General features: G+C 40.3%; 1 protein-coding gene across 2 annotated transcripts in view; it reads right to left on the bottom strand.

Moving 5' to 3' along the window:
• GABRA4 (gamma-aminobutyric acid type A receptor subunit alpha4) overlaps positions 1-20032 on the bottom strand; it is a 34467-nt gene extending 14435 nt beyond the window's left edge. Inside the window, exons 1-8 of one of the 2 annotated variants that reach the window (XM_088524730.1) lie at positions 19899-20032; positions 19685-19803; positions 9953-10020; positions 7832-8052; positions 7647-7729; positions 5789-5932; positions 4247-4399; positions 410-669 (exon numbers count right to left, since the gene is read on the bottom strand). In XM_088524730.1, the coding sequence (XP_088380856.1) occupies positions 410-669; positions 4247-4399; positions 5789-5932; positions 7647-7729; positions 7832-8052; positions 9953-10020; positions 19685-19803; positions 19899-19981 (1131 nt within the window). In that variant the 5' untranslated portion in view covers positions 19982-20032. The remainder of the gene's footprint in view (positions 1-409; positions 670-4246; positions 4400-5788; positions 5933-7646; positions 7730-7831; positions 8053-9952; positions 10021-19684; positions 19804-19898) is intronic. The other variant, XM_088524731.1, reaches the window with a different exon arrangement.
• Between the last annotated feature and the right edge of the window lie 3916 nt (positions 20033-23948).

The raw sequence follows: 23948 nt of genomic DNA, 5'->3' as shown, positions 1-23948 counted from the left end.
CTTACATCATGTTCAGGAGGAGAAATCTGGCCTCTAAGGGCTTACATATACAACACATCGGGTCCAAATTCTGAAGAGTAATGGATGTACTTTCCTCCACTCTCCCCCCTACAGAGAGAACTGCTCAATTCTCATGTGTCTCTGTCTGAGAGAACCTAAATTAAGATCTGCTGTTTTATTTTACACTTCTGAGCAAGAGATAAAGCCTGTTGGGTTGGACCAGGATGGGCAAAATGAGTTGAAACTAATGTCAATAATTTTGTTCACTGTCTGAACTACTACTGTTGGAGAGAGTGCCAGAATAATATGGATATGGAGATCAGGGAGAGGCTGGGAAGAAGTTCAAGTCTATTTTACTGAGAAACATTGCCAAAAAGAAGCATAATATTTGTATAAGCTGAAAACATACCATGAGTGTCTCTTCTGTACTTTTTTCTCTCTGTACTGGAGCAGCCGGAAATTCAATGAGGGATTTTACTGTCTTCCTTTTGGCTCTTTCCATTTGAATATTAGTAAAATAGTTGACAGCAGCAAACTCGATGAGAGCAGAGAAGACAAAGGCAAAGCAAACCGCTATGAACCAGTCCATGGCAGTAGCATAGGATACTTTTGGCAAAGAATGTCTTGCACTGATGCTCAGTGTAGTCATTGTCAACACTGTGGTTATGCCTTCAAAGAAACAAAACAAAAGCACTGCTGAAACCAGGTAGAATAAAAATACAAGTAGTCTCAAACAAAGAATCTTAAATCACTTGGGAACAGTGCATCTGTGACTGCAAAACCTACTAGTACCAACAAAAAGAAAAAAAAAGTACAGTTGCATTTCAAAATATTACTAAAAAGTCACTTTACTGAGTGTATCACTTGCCACTTCAATGATGAATGGGAAAATAACTCCATATTCTATTAAAAAATAAATACTAGGGTTTTTCACTTTTAACTTAGCATAGCCAGTAACAGCTATACTGTCCCTATATTACAAAATACTGCATTATGTAATTTTACTGGCCAGCGTACAGATCTTGCTCTCTGGTATTGCTTCCTCTATTTGCTTTTTATGACAGTTTTAATATCTTCAAAGATCCTCCACTCAAATATCCAACGTCCATTAAAAGAAAATCTGCCATTTCTATGTTGTGTAACAGTCATATCTAACAGCTCATTTTTTCATTCGATAAAGAGGATGGGGTAGGTCTTTCTCTGCTGCTTGTGAATAATACACTAGATTTAAGCCATGGCAACCACCATGTATCCCTGAGCAGTGATGCACATAGAACAGCTACCACTTTTTAAAGGAAACATAGAAAGCCATGACCATCAGATCATCTACGGTTCATAACAAGTAAATGCAGAAGCCTTCATTTCATACCTTCTTCATGTCATTTTAGTTATGATTTTTACAATAAACTATTGTTTTCTAAACGTTTGCTTTAAATACCTCAGATTAAGTTCCAAAAACTGTGTTCTGCAGATGAAAACAAAAACATTTCCCTCTAATAGTTTTAGAATACTACCAATTACTCAGTGATGGTTCCTCTGATCCCACTCATAATCCAGGTGACACTATATCATGGCAAATTATTTTTACACTAAGGAAAACTAGAATATTATGTTGACAACTCTGCTAATTTCGCAAAACATCACTTTATGTTTTAAACCTTTCCTCTACTATTGGAGCAATGAAATTCAATTAATATTTCATCTTCTGAAATAACAGCTTTATTAAGAGTGCATACATGAACACTGTATGACCACTTCACAGTAATACTTCAAATGCAAATACATACATGCTGTATAAAAACAAGGTCTGAGCTTTCCTCTTTGTAATTCAAAATATTCCAAGAGTAGTTAAAACATCAAGAGTCACATATATCTTTCAAATATAAAACACCTAGTATTTAGAAAATACTGCTTAAGTCTTACCATGATAACCTGATGGAAAAATGACCAAAAATGACTGTGTCTTTACCATTTTTTGAAAACTGTAACCTTTTTAGTTTAAGAGGGAATGCATATACTGTAAAATATATGAAAAAAGTAATATATTTTCCAAGAGAATCTTCACTTTCCCTGTTCTGCAGATGGGTGTATCCAATCCAGGTAATCTCACACAAAAGGGTTTCACCCAGACACTGCTGTACAAAGAAAAGGACACAGTGAAGCCATCTTCTAGGCTCTTCTCTTGGCGGGGAAAAAAAAAAAAAAAAATCTGCAGTAGCCCTGTTGACAAAAGCACACACAGAAAATCTCAAAGCAGGATAAGCCTCTATTTCATCAAGAAGGTGTGGGAAAGCACACTAATATCAAAATGTTTAGTTCTAAGAAAAATTCAATGGAAAGCTTATTTTTATGGAAGTGACCCATCTTGGTTAGCCTCATCGTTTTTGACTTCATTGTCCACCCAAACAACTAAGCTGTTTTAAAAATAACAATAAAAAGGACAAATGGTTAATAAGCACATGAATAAATGACTTGAATGACCAACCATTCTTCAAATAAAAGCAGAGGGGGCAGGTCCCTACAATATTTCATGGTTTACTGACACAGTCATTACCAGCTTTCCCCCACATAAATTTTTTTTTTTTTTTTTTTTTTAAAGGAGACATGCAGTTGCTACTGCAATCGCCCTTGGATATGCGCATAGCAATCTGCAATTAAGTTCAGCTAAAAATATTTTATATGCACATGAACTATAATTATCCAAAGCTAAACACTTGCAAGATTTTGATCAGATATGCGCATAGCTATATATAAATACATTTAAAATATTTTACTATAAAAAAGAAAAAATTAAACCCCTATGAAACAGAAAATTACTTCCGCCTTTTGTCTGAGAACCATCAGGCCCCAACCATCAGATTCAGGTGTCCAGAGCTGACTGCAGAAATCGTGACTTGATCTTATAAAAGTTGTTCTACTGTTATGCTTAAGCATTCTAGCACCACAGCACAAAATCATTATAAAAATGCAATTCACTACTCTTTGTGTAACTCCATCTGCATAAAAAGTTCTAGTGAGCTTACAAGGATATTAGGCATATTACATCTATTACTATTACATCTATTGCTCTCTATGTTGTGCATTTTGACTACTGAATTTTGTCTGTAAATATAGATTCTACTTTTCTAGTTCATGGATTTAATAGGGCTTTTCAGAAAGGAGTATTCAACGTTAATGCCAGGACGTGTTAGGTGATTCATTTGTTTGCCTAATGTAGTGTTTGAGTCGAGGGCAAGTGAAATTCCTACTAGGTGTGTGTGTAGTGAGGGGATCCTTAACCCTCCTACTTTGTGATGCTAGACCGTGTTTAGACTTTATTTACATGTATGTATGGGCTGTCATGTAGGAACATTAATTTCTATAATTCTTGCCAACATATATCTTTAGTAGCCTTAGTAGAAGGCTTTCCTCTTGATTAGCCTTATTTTAGAGTACAGTACCTTGTAAAGTCAGGACATCTGCTTTATAAAGATTGACTTTAACCATGTTTTTATCTTACTCCTTTTCTAGGAACCATATTTCCATTTAAGTTCTTATTTTTTGTCTTCCAGAGAAGTATTTTTATGTTTATTTTCATTGTTTGCTGCAGCATCTCATTTCCAACTGTTCTTTGATGAGTTCAATTTTAATATCTTGCGATCATTTCCCTAATGGCTTTTCAATTCATTTTCATAATTGCAATGGGAGGAAGGAGAGAAGATCACTAAACATGAAATTACAGCAACAGGATCTAAGCCTTGCTGGTAGGAAGCTTTCACTAATGACACTTACCTAGTGAGAAATCTCATCTCATATCTCATCCATACCAAATCAAACTGTTTTAATGGGGTTTTAGAGGGCATGCTTCAAGTAATCACAACACTGTTTACTGGAAACTACCCTGGATGCAACCAAAGGATTTGATTGGATTGCACAAGGCCAGGTTTTTTTGAATCCATTCTCCAGTCCAGAAACCCAGAAAGATGTACAACTTTTTGCCCCAGGCTACCATGCTACGCTTCGGGTTTACGATTCCAAGTTTCTCTTTCCATGCCAAGGCTTCAAATAATATATTCTTTATATAATATAAACACACATGCACGCACACACACTCTCACAACAAGTGTTCCTCTCAATTTACCTTAATCCCTGACTTCTGCACCACTACAGAGGAAGTATGGACTTTGTGCACTAAAAAGGACTACTCTACTGAAAATTGTTAAAAGATGAAGTACAATAAGAGGAAAAATTAAAATGTAATAATTACCAAACACAGTTCTAGCTGGAACAGATTCCTTATTTATCCAAAACGAAACTTGAGAAAGGATCACGGTCATAATGCATGGAATATATGTTTGGATCATAAAATAACCCATTTTTCGTCTGAGATGGAAGTAAACTGTCATTACAACATATTCACCTAAAAAAAAAGAAAAGGAAAATATTATTTCTGTCCCTGCATACAATTTTTGTTTAGCAGAATAACTATGGTTCAGACAGTCAACTAGGATTGTTTAAGATGTTATCCATACCGCTTAACACAAGCACAGGAAAATAAAGTTCTTTTGGAGAAATAAATTTGTAAACAAAAAAAATCCACAAAGTAGTAGATACTTACAGTGTTATTCTGAAGTTCTAATTGAAAATACAACATGACTAATATCGGATTACTTTTAAAGTGTAAGTCTGATGTAAAAATCCTTTTAGCATGTCATAAAGAGTCCCAAGACACAAGCTACCTACCCACCATAATACCCAGAACATTGTAATACCTGCATGCAAACTAAAACAGTTATAACAATGATGCACATTAAATGATATGGAAGCATTACAGCTTTCAACTAGGGTTACACATCAGTACCACAGTGATAATGAGATATAAATAAATGCAATAATCACTAACAACAATTAATAATCTTTTATGTTTATATAAACATTATCATTCATAATAAGAAACTTTCTGCAATTTTAACATATATTGAATAAATTGCCCAAACAAAAGCGCTACAGAAAGGGTATTTGGAATATAGTGGAAAAAAAAAGTCTAACACATAAGAATCGATAGGCTGACAGGTCAGTTTCCAAGATATTGCAAAACACTGTTTAATCCTTGAGAAATATATCCATAGAGCAGTGTCAAATATATTAGCTTTATCTCTTTAATTTTGACAATTTCACAACACCCAAACTTGCTGACGTTGATAAAATGATTCCAAATTTGAAAATATTTTGGGAGCATGACTGTTTATCACCAAACTGCTCATCAGTGAGATTTTACTCATTCAGCATGCCTGTTGTTGCCATTTGCCTTATTTCTTATAGCACAAAAATCAGCAGAAGTATCTATTGTGACTAATGCATTTGTGCCTATCCTTATCTGACTAGAGAGCTTTTTATGGTTTTAATAACCTATTCTGCATGCTGTATTTCTATCCTGAGCTGTTTGCACCACCAAACAAAGCAAGTCTTTTGCACATAATGCGGATACAGTGCTGAGAAATGACTTCCTCACCCAAGCATCCTCTTGACTCTTCAAACTGCATTTTAAGCAGTGCTTAGAAATATTCATTTTGTCCCTTGGAGTAGTGATCTCATCCTAGCTTTCTGAAAGGCCTTTGCAATCTACTGCAGTGAACCTGCAAATGCAAATCTGAAGGACAGAAATCTGATTACAATTTATGTCCTCAGTCCTTAGTATATACCCTATGAGATTCACTAGAATACAGTACAAGAGAGAGAGAAAAAAAAAAAAAGCAATATTACAAGCTTAGATTTACTTCAAGTTGATTTTTACTGATGAGATTCCTACCTGTAATAGATTTAATAGTTTCAGAGGATACAGTATGTCCAAGTAGGTCATACTGAACTAAACTAGAAGACTCTTCAGGAACTTCCACTGACTTCTCAGGTCCTTTTGTCCACGTGTAAATCATTTCACTCTTTGGATATGCATCTAAAACAATATAGTATCAGTTTGCTTAAATGGGAAACAACTTCCCACACCCAACTCCAGGCCAAACATGCCAAAATGAATGGCAAGACTTACACTAGCATCTTTAAAAGACACGATTCATGTTTAAGTAACCCCAGAAAAACATCCACAGATAAACAGTAACTAAGGTTATGCATGGTATCATATACAAAGTCAGTTTACAACTGAATGTGAAGTCTAGGCATGAGATTTTAGGATCAGCCCTTGTTAGGCATGTAAAGTTCACCTTTAAATAATTTCAGGTACAAAATTTCTAAAATCTTATCATTAAAGATATACTGATACAGGGGAAAAATCTATCATTATAGATAATAATGATTGTATCTAAACATCTTTTTTAAAAATATATTTGCAAGAAATCAGATTCACAAATAAAAAATTCACAATAACCCAAAACTAAGCAGGCCCCAGGAAATATTCCAACATTTAATACAAAAGACATAACTTAGGCCAACCGTTCAATCTCTACACAGCCCAAACTCCTGTTAAAACTGAATTCAAAAATCACAGCCTTGCATCTGAATTCACTACATCTTATTTCAAGTTCCATTGAGAATATCACAAATTGGTGTCAAGCATAATTTCTGCTGGTTGGTAACTGAAGAAATCAGCTATATACTAGGGAAGCTTCAATGGTGGGGACTTCTGCACAGGCAGATGTAGTACCTGGGCACTTCTGGCAACACCTGGCCTCCAGCCTCACTGTATCCAGGAAGAAAAGTCTTACAAGGACACTGACTCTAAAATTTCCCTTCTTCTTCACTACGCAGCTGTATAAGCTAAATTTATACAAAGCAAAAGTGAGTAGCTCCATCCCATTCCACACTTCTTTAGGACTGTGGGGTAAGGAAAGCAGATTAATGTCCAGCCACTGACTGCACCTGAGCGTAACAGAGAGGAAGCCAGTGAGTGAGGAGGCTGAGAGCAGTGACAGGACATCGCTGCCGGAGCGCTCCAGCAATCACCAGGTGGTCTCAGCCATCACTACTGCGGATCCAAATCAGGGAATCTAACTACTTCCCTCTGCTGTGTGGCATATGTTCCTCCAAAAACATCCCTGCTAGCAAAATTTTGGAGATTATTCAAAAAAAAAAAAAAAAAAAAAAACTTGCATTTGACTTCAAACCAGAAAAGGAAAATTGCCTGCACTAAGTTTCCTCTCACCTAGTCTCACCACTCTAAAAATTACTTACTTAACAATAGCTGTACAGACTCCTTCCCACAGCCAAGGGAGTACACAAAGACAACCTAAGATCAATTCTTTACAGCCTACAAATCTCTCTTAGGATGTTAATCTCCCTACACTGTCTGGACAGAAAGCCAAATAACTACAGCTTCCCTAGGTGCCTCATTTTTGTTGGTTATTTTAAGGTCAGATAGACCCTGCTCTCTATCTTCTTCAATTAATCTCTGACTTTACCAAGTATTCAATTCACGCCTAAGAACTGGGAAGGAAAACAAGTATTTCAAGCAATAGTGTTGCCAGTCATTTTTTCTAACTAGGTTTAATTTTCCAGACTCTAAATAAAATATCCAAAAAACTTAACAGGAGTTTTGTCTGCATAAGGATTGTGGATCAAGATTAATATTCACAAAATCTCATAATTGTTCAACATCTATTTCTATTATTTAAAGCTGTAGTTTAGTTACAAGAAATTTCATAATTGCAACTTACAACTCCCAAATTTGAGAGGACAAGCATGACCGTCCATGGGAAAATCCACTAATCTCATGGGACACTCTGCACTTATTGTAAGCCTATAATGGAACAAATTGAATAGTCTCTGGTTGCCATTTTGTCTAGGCAGTATAACTTTTGCATACAGTAATTGTAAGAAGCTGAACAAGCAAGTTAGATACCTCATTGTGTACAGGATGGTGCCATTTCTCATTATTCTGAAGAGTTTATTTGGGGCTGTCATATTGTGTGCAACAGACTTTTTCCCATTCCTGAAGAAAGTGTCAGGTGTCCACACTTTTGAAACCATCAAGTTGTTAAGCCTCAAAATTTCAATAGGACCATCATATTTTAGTCTTTTGTCTACCCATGTCTGACGAAAGAAGACATCCATTGTATACTCCTGCATTAAATTGCCAAAAAAAAAAAAAAAGTTTACATTTGCATGTGTGTTTCATGTAAAAAGAAATCCCTCAGGAGCAAAGAAATGGTAAAGAATATGTTAAGTCCACTACACAAACATATTTCCACAAATTACAGTGAATTGCAAACTTTCTAATAGCTCTATTTTCCACATTAGTCGCATATTTTTTAATATATATTTTTCATCTTGAAAGACTAAAGCATTTCACAAAAACTGTATCATATGACAAAGAAATGATTTAATGCTTTTCTTGTTACCTTTTTAAACATAATTGCAATTTTGTTGCAAGACAATCAATGCTTTCTGACTTTATTTCGGAATCTTCTACATAGTATTAGCATTGAAACTTTACTTGTATGACCATGTCTATTCACATTGGAAAGGATGTATCTCTACAAGTGTAAGGCATCCTAAAATTATATTTGTCTTCTCTTCCATGACTGCAACGTTCAGTGTGGTTTATAATTAATCCACATAAGTGTCTCTCTTCTACTGTCAATTCTAGATGACGATTTAGCAGTAGCTGTTTCTGTTGCTAGCTTCTACAGGACAGATTTTGCAATGTAAGATTTCAGCTTATTTCATTATATTGGGTGCCAAAGTAAACAATTTCTAAAAACATACCCTAATCTTCCCCTGCATCAGGAATACCTCACATCCTGTTCTTTCAGCAAGTTTTATGAATGCAGCAATATTTGGATTATATTGGATCACATTAACTGAAAACTAACTGCCTGATAATGTTGAAAACAGGAGCATCTGTGGCAAATTCTCCTTCTTCCAGTTCCTTACCTACTTTACATTTCCTGTTCTTATTCCCATCTTCTCCAACATGGCACCATGTCAAATGTTTCAGAGTAGCCATTGAGATCACAAGAACCTTCATCTTGTATTTGCAGGACATGCATTAATAGATATGCTTGGGATCAGGTTCTCACACCACTGCTCACCCTGAACGGCCTCACACGGTACCTGACAACCTCTGAAGAGGTGAGACGTGATTCAACAGCAGACTTGTGTGAGAACCTAACCCTTGAAAAAAATTGCTATCCTACACCTTTCTGCAAGAACAGAAACAAATCAGGTGCAAGAGGGTGCGGGATGACACTGCATAGAAAGCCAGTTATTCCTCTGAAATTGCCTTTCCTTTAAGCAAGTTAAGGACAAATATATTTAATGTACATATGGCTGCTTTGCTTCTGTGCAGCTTTTGAATTATTTTCTAAAAAAAAAAAAAAAAAAGAGAAACTATCATAGGCCTATATTATAGAAGATGATGAGAGTTATGATAGATTGGACCTCAAACGAATGTAAGTGCCTTTCAGGCACAAATAGCCATACGTGCAAATGTAACATTTGCCTTCTGTGACTATTTCTTGCATGCCATTTTGACATTTGATTCCTGCAGACAGTTATGAAAACTCCTATTGCTCAAACATTTGCTGAAAGTGATGCTAAAAGTGGCATAAAGATTGGCACAAATAATTCATCTGAAATGAAAATGTCAACAAGTATTTGTGAAATGATGTCATTATTATTCATCTGAGAATAATACAAACTTCAGAACGGAAAGGCAGTTTCAACGACCTGACTTGTTTTCCCCGCAGTGCACCTACATACTCCCTATAGGGCCTGATTCTGCCTCAATACCAAGAAAATCTGTTTTAAATTCTTACAATAATCAAAAGCCAGTGCAAGCATGACCAGAATCAAGCTTGATGTATCTAATCATAACATTTAAAAATGAGCTGCTGCTAATCTCGCATTCTTTCCCTGACTGACAGAACAGTGCAAAGCCACACAAATTAAGCATCCACTCCACACTGCAGTTAAGTTTCTCTGCACCAGGAAACAGCATTGGAATTCCAGAAATACATACCATTTCTACATCAGAAACAGGTCCAAAACTGGTGACATATATATCTGTTTTGACTTCAGTAACGGGACCTAGTGTATGAAAAGGAAGTGAGCAAGAAAGTTTGAGTTTTGAAGATCAACAATTCTCATAAACGATCCTGGCATGTGAACAGTTATCGCTCTGAGGGCTCTGTGGATGAGCAAGAACAAAACGCAAATACCGGTCATTTCAGATAAGTCTCTAACAGTGAACACTGCTCAACTATTTTTGCTGCATAAGTAAATCAAAAGCAGTATTTCCCAAGCAAATCCCCATTCAGAAACTCATGTTGACTCAATGAATAAGGAAACAGTTGCCAAAAATTAAAAGGCTTACAGAAAACACTATGTTAATTAACAACAAGCACCTAATTGAGGAAAACTGCATTCCCCAGGGTATTTATTACTAACATTCACAGTTCTAATTGGCAATAACTGGACTACTTACATTAGTATGCCATGCACCTGGCAATTTAGCATTGCAGGATCAAGACCTATATCCATAGCTCCAAGAAGTACTCAACTGTTTCAACTCTAGCAATCAAAACAAGAGTTAGACATGTAAGCACTTCTGAAGTCTGAACCTAGGTGCAGGTGCTACTGCCCTGCTGCTGAAATACATGCCCCAAGAAAAACACAGAATTGAACAGAGGTCTCAACACTTTTTCATACTTGGGTACAGATTAGCGACTATCAGGAAAAAAAGAGAACAGTTTCATCTTAAGGTATTGTTTCTTATTACAGGACAAAATACACCTTGAAATGGAAATTCATGCTGTAGTACTTTACTTGGAGCTTGAGTTCCCTTGACCCAAGACCATATGCATTAATTTCACCAGAAACTAGATCCACTGTCAGAGTAACAGGTTATTCTTATTTCTACCCATTACTATGATGATTTTGTGATCACAGTGTTAAATACCTAATGGTTTAATTTAGACAATAAACTCATAGCATCTAATTTCTCAAGCCGATATTGTTTGGTAAAATCATTAGAACACTTTCAATTTACGTTTGACAAGTTCACAACTCTAGTTTCTAAACTCTTACAACTCAAACTCCTGAAAAGGAGAAATGGTCTGTCTGTTAATTCGGGCTTTATCACAGTACTTGCAATCCAAAATGAAAGGAGGAAACACTTCAGACAGTTTCAAAAGCAGAAGAACGTGTGCCTTTTGGAAAGAAAAAAAAATCACTGTGTCCACAGATGTCACTTGGAATCAAATTTTAGAAAGATAAAAAGAATTAAGCCACTGGAAATGGGGACCTTTTTTCTTGCATCTAGATCAAGCATCATACTGCACATGAAAAGTAAAATGCAAGCATGTAAAATTATTTCTAGCACTTTGCAAATTATGTATACGGAAGATCAGCTAAGATGTTTTCAGCTAAATGTAAAAAAACATACTCTTTACTGGAAGTTAACAGTTTGACAGAAGGGCATTTTTTGAGACAAAAATCTAATGAAAATTCACCCTAGAACAGTTGGTAGCTCAGCAGTCCCTAGAAACTTGGATACTTTAAAATGTCTGTCTTGATGAGATTTAAAGAGGGGAAAAAAAAAAAAAAAAAGAAAAAGCTCCCAAGTTCCAGCTAGCACCCTTTCATGCCATAACGTTGCATTTGCAATGAGTTACTCTCTACATATCGCAGATGGAAGCTGCTCCCATGTCTACGAATAATTAATTGTTCACTAGGACAGAGGAATTTACATTGTAGCCAAGTCACTCATTTCACTGAAGATGGATTTGGATTAAATTTCCTGAATGAGATATGATTATATTTGAAGAACAAAAAAAGCTCCAAGAGATTTAAAAAACCCATACTAGAGCTGTCAAGATACTGGAAGTGAAAACATCCACCTGCAGTCAGAGAAAATAGGGGAGAAAAGCTCAACTGCACTTGCATGTAGAAATACAAAAGATCCAACCATACCTGATCTCCACTAATCATCAGACTATCATTTAACTGCAGTAAACTATTTTTAACTAACTAATATATATATATATATATTTCACTGGATGAACTTGAAGTGTTTCAGAAACCATGTTTCATAGAAATGAGACATATTTCCACACAGCTCTCCTGGGAGAAAACGCAGGCATTCCTCTTTGCTACTCTGTATGAGAATACTCATTATTGGGGGGATATATGAAGCATAATTAATTTTTTTTTAGTTCTAAGAAACTTCAATTAAGTATCCTCCAAAAATTATATCCTCCAAATATTACTATGATATCCTTAAAAAAAAATCTCTAATTGCTTTCCTCTCTGGTATCTTTCTTCCTTTATTTAGCTCACAGAACACTGTGATTTTATAGTTGCATGAAAATCAGCAAACAGACAGCTTTTTTCCCCATGGGCATGAGCTGTTTTTCTCAGCCATTGATTTTTTTTTTGTTCTATTAAACAGTTACATCTTCCTGGGCAGTAAGTTTTCAGAGTCCTTTTCCAGGTTTATTCTTGGAAGTTTCTTGGAAAGAAGGGGGGAACTAAGACTCAAACTAATATAAAATCTCAAAATCTGCAAACCTGATTTAATGCGATTAGAAATCCCATATCAGCAGCAGAGGATTAAAATTATGCTGAAGTTCATTATTCTAGTAACTGCTACCCTGTACTCAAATATTTATTTATTAACTTTTTTATTAATTTTTCTCCATGAGAAAAATAAGGAGGAAGTGGGAACTCTCAGACAGTAACAAAACCACAACCTAATTTTGAAAACAAAGCGTCAGAACACGTTAAATCATGTTTGAAACCATTAGACAACATTGGATGAGTGAGAATCTAAAAACGTTTCAGGTTTGTGAAGTTTCAGGAAACTGAGAACAGCCAAAGAGCCAGGCATCGTAACTGAGCTCGTCCATTCCGTTATCCTAGACCTGCAAGTGTCTTTTTTGTGCCTAAAACTTTCAAAGGTTAAAATGTTTGGTAAGAATGAAGACAGTAGCAAGGGGCACAGAAAGCCGGTATCTCCCTAGCATTTCTCCCTCAGCTGCAGATCTGCTTTTCTACCTGTATTGTCCATTCACAGCTGTTAGGTCAAAATTTGGCTTTTTGAGTCCATTCCAGTACTTAATCCCAATGCAGGAGCACCTACAGGGACCTCAAAACCTCTCTTATTCCTAACAAAAATGTAACTCCGGTTGGTAGCAACAGCAAGGGTATAGCTTGTGAGTCAGGCTTCTTTATTATTATTAATCATAGGGATGCCTGTCAACGAGGAGTAGGTCTGTAGTCACCTAACCTACTTTTGCTGGTGATTTAAGCAGCCCTCCAGAATGAACATGTTGCACCACTTAATCAACCCTGGCGATGCAATCAGAAGATCCTATTAGAATCCTTAACATTCTATTACTGGCAATAAAAAGCAGCGAGTTGTAAGAAAGCCAATTAACTGTAAATATGACCAGTTGAGCTTATCTTTCCGTAGACATTCAGAAAGCATCTATCAAGCATAAATGTCCAGAAACACTAAAGAACTATTTATAACATAGTGGCGTGTATTTTTATGTCAATGAAATAGGAGGAGAGTCCTACACACTGCAGCAGGAACAGTTAAGTCTGAATCACTGCTTGCAAGATAATATACTTTAGAGAAGATCAGGCAGGATTAAAAGCAACCCCTGCAAAATCCAGAATAGTTGTTACATGTGGGCTGAAGAAGCGATGCCAGGCTCTAACCCCGTGAAGAGGAACATAAGACAGCTCTCCCATGCATTTTATGCCAACATATGGGTTGAAGTGCAGCACAGCTCTCAGTGAAAGACTTTGGGCTCCATTATCCCCTCGTCTCCATAGGCAACTGTCACTGCAGAGATCTCCACTGTATGTAAACAGTCACAGAAATCTTGCATGGGTTTTTTGCATATTGTAAATTTTGCCTTCAAGAGACACCCAGCCAATAAGGAACATTAATAAACAAGTGTGCATGGAGATTTCAACACACAAGGTACAGCTTTATTTACAGGGTATATTTACTATTTTAATATACCTGCATATGAAAGATCTGGTGCTTTTTATTTCCAAATTCTCGCTGGCTTAACAGGATGCTTTTTTTAAGTTAAAAGATATCAGTCAAATGAAGCATGTTCTCCTTTGTTTTGTTCTGTCAGGACTCCTGCTACTGTCTTCTGCTAGGAAACCAACTAGGTAGGGAATTTTTATAAGATTAATGAGAAATTCAAACATACGGTATACATTTCTCTGGGAAAAAAAAAATGCAAAGGTATACAGTAACTTTTGTCTCTGCACACATTAACCCATCGACGTGCCTGAACCCTGACACAGGAAAAAGATACCTCCAGAAATGAGGAGGTTACACCTTTTCTTTGCCTGTTTAGCAGACAGTCTCTGCTGAGACAGCCAACAGGCTTCCTAACGGTGCCAATTTTCATGATGTGGACACCTGTCTACTAAGAACTGGACTAAGAATACCTGCTATTTTATACAGGTCACTGACCAAGAGACAGATGGCAATGACTTCAAGCATGACTAACTGGAGCCAAAGTCAAGCCAGTCAACGACAGGTAAATAACACCATATCCTGTCAACAAGCCCTTGAGTCATCTGCTCTCCCCAGCTCAGGACTGGGCAATCGCCTGAAAAAAATGATCAGCCACACTTCGAGGTGTTCTAGTCCATCTTAATCTAAAAACCAATCACAAAAATCAATGAAAAGAAGCAATGGGACCCTGGAAGGTATGTATGAACTCTTAAATAAGAACACATAATTACATAGGCACTTTACAGTCCTCTGAAAAACTAGAAAATTACAACTTTGATATTCAAATTTATCCTGCCTTTATTCTTTTCTTAGTTTTTGGATGCTGATTCTCCAAGCTACATCACTTCTTAAGTACTTCCTGTTCACACGATGAGCTGAAAGACCACCATGCATTGTTTCAAAGAAGCCACTTCTCCTGCACTAACAGGAAGTGAAAGTCTGGAGAAATTATGCTCATAGACTGAGCATTTCTCTGTTCCTTCTGTCTTGCCATGTTCTCCAACCCTGCTTAGGGGAGCTGATGGCCAAGGTGCTCAAACCCTATCCAGTTTTCAGCTGCACTTTCTCACTATGGGGTTGTGAGAAAGAAGTGATGAAGAGGACAACCCCCACCCCAACAGTGCCTTAAAAGCAAGACACCCAAGAGCCATCTTTTCTACAAGAGCCACTTTTGCAACACGGACTGCACGAGGTGGAACAACCTTTTGACAGCTTCAGGTATTTCCAAATCAAATAACGTCTGTTTAATAAATATCGAACCCTTCTCATTTGTCAAATTCAGCTTAGATTATGAAGCACGAGTGGATAATAACTGACCAAGAACCAAAACCTGCCCAAAATAGACAACACTGTCAAGCACACTGCACAGCTCCACTACCTTCCCGGGACTACACGGTATAAACACCAAGAAATTTGCACCTAGTCCCACAAGTGGGGAAAAAAGGACTTCACTCCATGCCCTCCTATCCTGACTGGGCTGACCCTGCAGGCATTTAAGAACACGATAAGAGAAATATGTCCTTTTCTTCAAGTAAAGGGATGCAGCTCTTAAACCTCCTACGTTTGGAGATGTTGAAACAAAAATAATGCTATATTTGACTCACAGCACAGGACTACTTCTGAAGCATATCCAAATCCATTAACTTCTTCAAGTAATTCAGGGACTGCACCACTCATCCATCATATAGAAGGTCAGGTTCATTTTTGCCCCTTTTGGAGGCATATAAACCCTTTTGTACACCTTGAAATACACCCTTACCCCTGAGCTTTGGCTCTTGGAGGATGGAGGCACATTGCAACCCATTCTCTTGAGGCTCTTCCCTTTGCGAGAAAAAAGGAAACATTCATTGCTGCCTTTAACCTATATGGTTTGAAAACCCTCAGCAAGGGAAAGGAAACCCACATTTTTCCTCAGGCCCTCAACAATCAGCTACAGAGGAAAGGGAAAGAGCAGTTTGTGAGCCAGTGCACCTGGCAACTTTTAAACAGAAAGCCAAGGACTTATCAGCAATTCACTAGCCACTGCTGAGACTTGTGGTTCACGCAGGCAGGTTTCATGCCCAACATATTACCCACTAGTCTTGGGGAGAAGGCAAATCACACAACACCTTCTGTCTGAGTTCAACTGGCAAGATGTTAAGGATAGGATGTTGTTGGGTACTCTTAACCTAGCAGGAAGAAAAGAAACATCACCGGAATCAGTAAAAAGACAATGATACTGTCTCTAATTTCTGTCACCTAATTTCTTCTTTCTTCAATAAGTGCATGATTAAGTATGATTAGGTAGCAAATCATGAAAGTTTTAAAGATATCTTCAAAGAAAAAAAAATGTTATAAAGCAAGTGCAAGTTTGAATCTGACCTCACGTGCCCTTATCAAGGCCAAGAGTTCCTCATGGGTCTGAAATCATGCAAGAGTTTAAATGGCAAATCAAATTCAGGCCTTTTACTTCAAGTGAACGATATTCCTTTCAAAAAATCATACATAGTTCTACAAATATTTTTAAGCTAATCACCAGTGAAAGAAAAACAAGGTAATTCTGAAAGAGAAGGCAGGTTTTGCAACTTTCCATACTGGCCCTTGGTGACATACACATGAAAAATGTAAAAATCAGGTGAAAACTGAACCCATGTTCTAACTAGAAAAGTTTTTGATTTAGAGTTTTACGACAGAATCGAAATAGCACAACAATAACACTCTTGCATTTTAACAGTGGATAATGCTTTTATTTACTCACACTACAAGTAACACCTACTAATGCCCTATTCTTGTTATCTAGTAGATTATAGAGTAGTTTTGTTATGTTAACCTTGCATTATAAACTGCCTTCCGAAATTCAAGATAATGGTAAAATGGGAAATACAGCTTAGGCAATGCACTTGACTTAGTTATGACCACACTATTTTCAAACCTCACAGAGGATTACTTTATTCATTAGTACCTAAATACTTTCCCACTATTGAAATTCTAACTGATTACCTTCAAAATTGTTCTGCCTTTAAATTTTTCCTGACACCACATCAAAACCTTTTTTTTTTTTCTTGCATGAAATTGCCCTTTCTGATTTGTTTAACTGAACTTCCATCTGAAATGTCTTTGCTCATCTGTTGCTATTTTTAAGGGTTTAGACTGTTTTCCCCAAAGTTGGTGGAGTTTCACCTTCTAAAACTAGCTCTGTAAATGTAAGAGGCCTTTAGGCAACATTTTTAACAAACACCCAATGCTCAGGAACTAATGACAACTCTCTGGTTTTGTATCTGCTTCATAATGTGAGCTTGTAATGCACAGAGTCAACCAAACGACATGGGAAACTTCGTATTTCTATTTATCCTCAACATATGCTATACTTCTGCATGAGCAGTACCAGGGCAAGTTTCTGCATGTCCACTTAATATATAGAGACCTTGAGAGGCCATTTCCACATTTGTAAGAAATTTGAGAGAAATTGCCCGGGGGCCATTTAGCTTCTCCTCCGTCACTACCAACAGTTGGGCTAGTTAAGGATGGCCCGAAGAACACGGATCCAGTCTTAGGAAATCTCCAAAATCCACCACTTCCCATTATGCTCTGCAGGCAAAAAATCTTCATGAATTGTTATTTGTGGCAACACTGGAATATGCCAGGAAAATTCAGAATCTGGCTAGCTCCCCAAGTCTGATTTTAAACATCACTTGCACCAGAATTAGAAATATTTTCACTGATATGAGGTTTAAAATTCACATCCGTCATATCTCCATGAAGCCTTTTGTTCTTAAAATAAAACGTATGTTTCATTTTGATCCACGTGAAATCTAAATGGTGAATCAGCTTCCATAAAAAATAAAATTAAATAGTCTGCTGTTCATCAAAAGTGATGTAGTTTTAACATAACCAAAACACTATACTTTCCATCTCTAAATATTCCCATCCTCTGTATTTTTTCCTAATATGCTATATATTAGCAAGTGACCCAATTTTAAGATGCAAGTCCCAATTGGCAAAAGGATTTATCAGCAAAAAAAGAAAACAGAGCATAGGGAAAACTTGATCTGGATAATATACATTTCCACATATATGGTCCACAGTTACTGCTCTGAGTTATGTCAAAAAGACATGCTTGACTAATTGCCAAGGTGTTTTTTTTTTTTTTTTTTGCTTTGCCTTATTTTGCTAAAAACTCTTCCCATCAAGCGAGGTGAAGGTACTTTGACCTTAAGGAGGTACAGGCTGTAAGGTAACTTTAGCTGAAGGTAACTGTGGCTGTTATTTTTTAAAATAAGGCATTTTATCATGTATTACTTAGAAGTTCAAAACTCAAAAGTGATGGTTTATAAAGGTCAACTATGGGAAGAAATAAGCAATATAATATCCAGTCTGTCAAATATTCACCTAGAAGGGCTTTTCTGGGCTCAAATTTGAGCTTTTTCCTCCTTTGCATCATTTACTTTAATATAGCAATGTGAAAGTTCAAGGAGCTACAATATATTTTTTTTCTTTACAGCATTTTGTTGAAAGCCTGTTAACATTCACTGGGGAAAAAAAAGCAAGCCTACTCTTGGAAAATATCCTTCAAAAGACACTGTTAAAATAAAAACCAACATAAACTATATGTCATACTACAGATTTAGTACATCTTTAATTTTGGAAATCTGATAATGCTCATAAAGCATCTTTGCTAGATGACTAATTAGTTGGCATTCAACCTAAAATGATGCCAAACATAGCACATCCCTTGCACGCATGCAGAAGTATCTGTAACCTCTCTGCAGAGCTCAACTGCAAAAGGCCACCTGTTCTAATGATTCCTCTGGGTACTCTGGTGAGTTTAGCCTCCTTCACAGTTATTAGCAAAGCTAAGTTATAGAAGGTCTCATTTATAGAGTAAACATACACCAAATAATAAAATGTGATCAATGATGCCAGGTGTTTCTCTTCAATTATTAAGATCACGCACGAGAGCACTGCATAAGGCACATATGTGTTGGCATGCACATCAGTGCAGATGTAGCACGTGTATGAAAAAGGTACTTTCAGGGGAGGAAGAAAGTATTTTGCAGCATAAACCTACGCGAGGATCTCATTCCGTCCTGGATAGGAAGCAGCCAATGAAACGTTATTACCTTCACAAACCACGAGAGAGGAGGCATCTTAACGCTATTTTTAATTTGAAATCTGTATTTTTAATACTTTCATTTAATACTTAATAAGAGTTTTTGATTCCGAGTTCCTACACAGTAACACCGAAATCGGCGAGTAAATCCAAGCCCGGCTGCTTGCACAGCAACAGAGAGGTGCCTCTCAGCAACGCAGCGCACGAGAGGGGCACAGAACCCGGCTATGGGCACGCGGATGACGCCAAATGCAGCCTCCTCCGCTTCCAATTCCTCCACAGCAACCAAGCCCACTGCTTCCAAACCACGGCCAAACCGCGGCCAACTCGGGTGAAGGATCGGGCGCGCTGGGGCACCAGGTCCCAGCTCTCCCCGTGACTCCCGGGGGCAGAAAGCACCAAGGACCGCGCTCCTGAGGCGGACCGAGAGCCCGAGCTCCCGGTGCGCGGCCCCTGGAGGACTGAGGGCGCCCGGACGCCCCGGCGGCTCCCGCGCCCTTCCCGGGCTCCGCGCGGAGCCTCCCCGGCCGGGGCAGCCTCCCCGCCGCCTCCTCGGGCCGGGCCGGGCCGGGCCGGGCCGGGCGCGCAGCAGCGGGCCCCGCGCGCACCGAGCGTACCCCCGAATCCCGGGCGCAGCCGGTTGTCATAGCCGTCCAGGAGACTGTTCAGGATGCTCGTGAAATTCTCCGGCCATAATTTCTCCTCTTTCTTGCTCTGCCCTGGCGGCCCGCTGAGACTGCAAGGCAAAGAGGCAGGGCAGGGGTGAGCCGAGCCGAGCCGAGCCGGGCCGGGCAGAGCGCGGCGCGGCCCCAGCCCCGGGCACTCACTCACCACGTCGCCAGGCAGAGGCAGTGCAGGAGGGCGATGGAGAGACCCGAGGCCATGGCGCTGGCTGGCTCCTTGGCAGAACCCATCTTTGCATGCCATACTTCACGCCGGGCCACGCGAAACGCCTCGTCCGCCGGGGAAAGAGCCCCACGGCGTGGGGGCGGCAGCGCTGCAGCCCGCGGCGCCGGCAGCCCCCGGCGGCCCCTACATCCCGCGGCGCCCCCTCGCCGAGCGCCCGGCGGCGGCGGGAGGCGCCACTTCGCCCGCGCCGTTAACTCTCTCGGGGGCAACAGGCGCCCGGCGCCGCCCGCCCACGCGCCGCTCCGCCCCGGGAGGGGCCCGGGCGCCGCACGCGGCCGCCGGCTCCGCCCCGCGCTGCCCGCCCGGGCGGCAGCTCCGCGCCAGGGCCCGGCGGGCGGCGCAGGGGGGGGAAAGGGACCGTTAGTGCCGCCCGCGGCGGCGGTTGGGAGGAGGGAGCCGGGGCGGGAGCTCCGTGGGGAGTGGGAGGGTATGAGGGGCGGGTGGTGCCCGCGTGGGGCGGGTGTGTGAGCAGAGGGGTATGAGGGGCAGGTGGTGCCTGCGTGGGGCGGGTGTGTGAGCAGGGGGTATGAGAGGCAGGTGGTGCCCGTGTGGGGCAGGTGTGTGAGCAGGGGGTATGAGGGGCAGGTGTGTGAGCAGGGGGGTATGAGGGGCAGGTGGTGCCTGCGTGGGGCAGGTGTGTGAGCAGAGGGGTATGAGGGGCAGGTGGTGCCTGCGTGGGGCAGGTGTGTGAGCAGGGGGTATGAGGGGCAGGTGGTGCCCGTGTGGGGCAGGTGTGTGAGCAGGGGGGTATGAGGGGCAGGTGGTGCCCGTGTGGGGCAGGTGTGTGAGCAGGGGGTATGAGGGGCAGGTGTGTGAGCAGGGGGGTATGAGGGGCAGGTGGTGCCTGCGTGGGGCAGGTGTGTGAGCAGGGGGTATGAGGGGCAGGTGGTGCCTGCGTGGGGCAGGTGTGAGAGCAGGGGGGTATGAGGGGCAGGTGGTGCCCGTGTGGGGCAGGTGTGTGAGCAGAGGGGTATGAGGGGCAGGTGGTGCCTGCGTGGCGCAGGCAACGTGTCAGGGTGGGAGAGGGGGCGTTTGGTGACGCTCATGGGGGCTACATCTTCATTTGTCGCTGCCCTCGTTGTTGCTTCTTCTCATGGGGGAAGAGGAGCGTGGAGTGGGGGAGAAGGCTCCCTGCGCCCTGGCTGCTGGTGGGCACAGAGCACACGCAAACGGAGCACAGCAAGTGCCTTGTTCCAGGCATCTACACACAGAAACGCCAGAAAATGGGGATTTTCACGTCATGTTTCTTTTTTCTGTCTTTCTTCCTTTAATTTTTTTTTCTTTCCTATAATTAGGAAGCCAGATTTGGTGACCCAAATAATTTCCATTATAGGAGGTACAAGCAATGCCGCGGCAATTACTGTAAAATCCACGCAGAAGCGCTGCTATTCTGCCAGAGGATCTCGGGATGGCTGAGAGCGGAGGCGGGTTTGGGAAGGGGGGAAGGGTTAGGAAGGGAAAAGGCTTCTCTTTTTCCCACACACAATAGCTATTGACAATAAACAGCTCATTTTTCTGATGAAGTGCTCTGCGGAGTTGTGTATATTTGGAAATCAGTGTGCATGTCAATTTTAATGAGGACAGTGAAGTTCATTGTGCGGGAGCCAATAGAGCAGGTCTATGATTGACTCCAAGTCTACAGATTCCAGCTCTGTCAATGCCGACATGAAAAGGCTTTATTCATTATTCGCTACAGGATCTCAACTACTAAAATGCCTTGATTATCCTCAAAACTACTGTACACTTGAAATCTTCCTGATTGCACTTCAGGGTTTGTTCCAGCTAGGGTGCCCTTCACTGGTTCCTTTGAAAAACAATTAAAGCTGCACTCGAAAGCCGCTCTGCTCACTGGTACTGCTGTGTTTGGGAAAACGCTGTCTAGGTAGCCAGCTGGGCTTCCTATTTTTTAAAGTCCTATTTAGGCTTCTGCAGATTATTAGTCTGCATTCTGATATTTCATTAGGATGAAGTGCAGACATTTCCCTTCATCATCCTCTTTCCAGGAATCACCAAGCCGTTCGTGTTCCTTAATAATTCCTCAAGTGGTTTGCACATTCCCTAATGAGTAGCAAGGCACTGGGGATTAAAGTGGCATTATTGCTACAGCAAATTCAGCACCTGTGGCCCATAGCTTTGTCCCCTGTGAATTCACTTTGCCCTCAGTCTGCAAGAAGAGATCTGCGTGACCGCTCCATGCAAGCCCAGCCCTGGCCGAGGCGAAGTAGCTGTCCAAGGTATCAGGGGCCTCTCTCTACCAGGCTCTCTATCCTTACTTAAATCTTTGCCACCCTCTTAGCATTTTGCTCCAAATTGTGCCAGATCCTCATCCTTTCTGGAGCGCTGGTTTTCTGCCTAACGCGGCCTGCATGCTCTGTGCCACGTTCAGGAGCCTGGGCAGTAGAGGCGACAGGGTGGCCCAGCAAGGTCACTTATCTCCACGCTGTAGGGACATCCTGTTCCACACCACGCACAGCTGGAAGCTCCAGCAAGAGCTCATGGCCACGACACCATCAGCAACCCCATCTGCAACGGCAGCAGGGTGCAGCAGCAGCAGCTCCTCAGCAACCTAACTTCCCCACGTAACATAAACTTGCCAGGGTTAATCAGCCACTTTTAAACTTTTATAAACTGGCATAATTTCTCTGGAGCAATCTTCTCTTTCAACACGGAGTGTGCCAAGGGGATGCCTCCAGTAAAAGAATCTCTAGCTTTGCTGTCTCTTGCAAGAAGTGGTCCATTGCTGCAGAGCTTTAAAGATACTTCCAACTGAGACTATCTGATCTAGGGATACCTCAGAAAAATTCTGCTGAGGGAACTGAAGCTCATAAAATTAAAACAAGAAAAATAGATAATAAATCAAAACTGGTAAGAATTCTCATGGCTTGTGAGAAGTACAGAACAAAACCCTGCTCCACAAACCTACCACTTCCAGCAGTTGCTGTTGAAAGGGACCAAAACAGTCCTGGCAAAGCTGGGGACATCCTCAGGTTTAGATTGTCTTATCGCTTTCTATGTATGTACTGACACCTGTCTGAACTGAAATAGAAAAGCTGAGTGATATTCACACAGTAATAAACTTCCCACACAAATGTCCTGAGAAATGTTATTACTCTACCTCACTCAAATCCATCTGTGGAGTCAATGAGGAACCTAGTTACTGTAGGCCCAGTAGAGCCACTGCGAGTAGAAATCAAATTAAACTCACTCCATTATCCCCCTTCCAGGGCTTTTAGGAACTAGGCTGGTCTTTACCTGACCCCGGTTTCTTTAAAAGATAGCACTAATAAGACTGATATCTGACTCATATTTCTTTAGTAAAAGTAAAATTGTTTTCTAAGATTAGTGGATGTACATGAGGATACGAAGAAATAAGTACTCATGACACCTAATAAGACACTCAGGTTGTCAGGATGTTTCTGATAAGAAAATATAGTGCCCTTCTGTCACTTGCAAATGCATGCTATATTGATGTAAGACTAGGTGCTATTTGGGTACATTTATCACCCTGAGAGCTAAAAATAAGAACAAATGATAAATCACTTTCTCTAACTCCCCCCAAAAAATGAGTTCAGACAGTTCTCAAATTTATCTGCAGTTAGTATCTCCCTTAGATCCTGCAGTGACTATCAAGAATTCAATAAGATTACTACCCAAAGCAGTGATTGCTTTCCTCAGACTGTGGACGACTGCATCATTCGCATGTTATTAAAACTTCTACAAAACTAGGCTTAAAGGGAATATAAAACAATTGGAAAAAAAAAAAAGACAGTAAACAGTATTGCAAGCCAGATGTCACTTCTGAAAACCTACTCATGCATTTCAGCATATCCACTGCCCTGGCTACTTTTCAACATTTTTGAGCTATATCGTTAGAGGTTTTCTACATTCTTTTGTAATAGTGACATAGATACACAGAAGAACTCCCAGAATATTTGTTGGTACCACTAGCTATACACAGATTTTTAAGATACC

This window comes from Tinamus guttatus, unplaced genomic scaffold, assembly GCF_059628265.1.
Source record: "Tinamus guttatus ecotype Peru unplaced genomic scaffold, ASM5962826v1 Tinamus_guttatus_pri_ptg000213l, whole genome shotgun sequence".
NCBI lineage: Eukaryota > Metazoa > Chordata > Aves > Tinamiformes > Tinamidae > Tinamus > Tinamus guttatus.
This window is presented reverse-complemented; position numbering and strand designations above follow the sequence as displayed.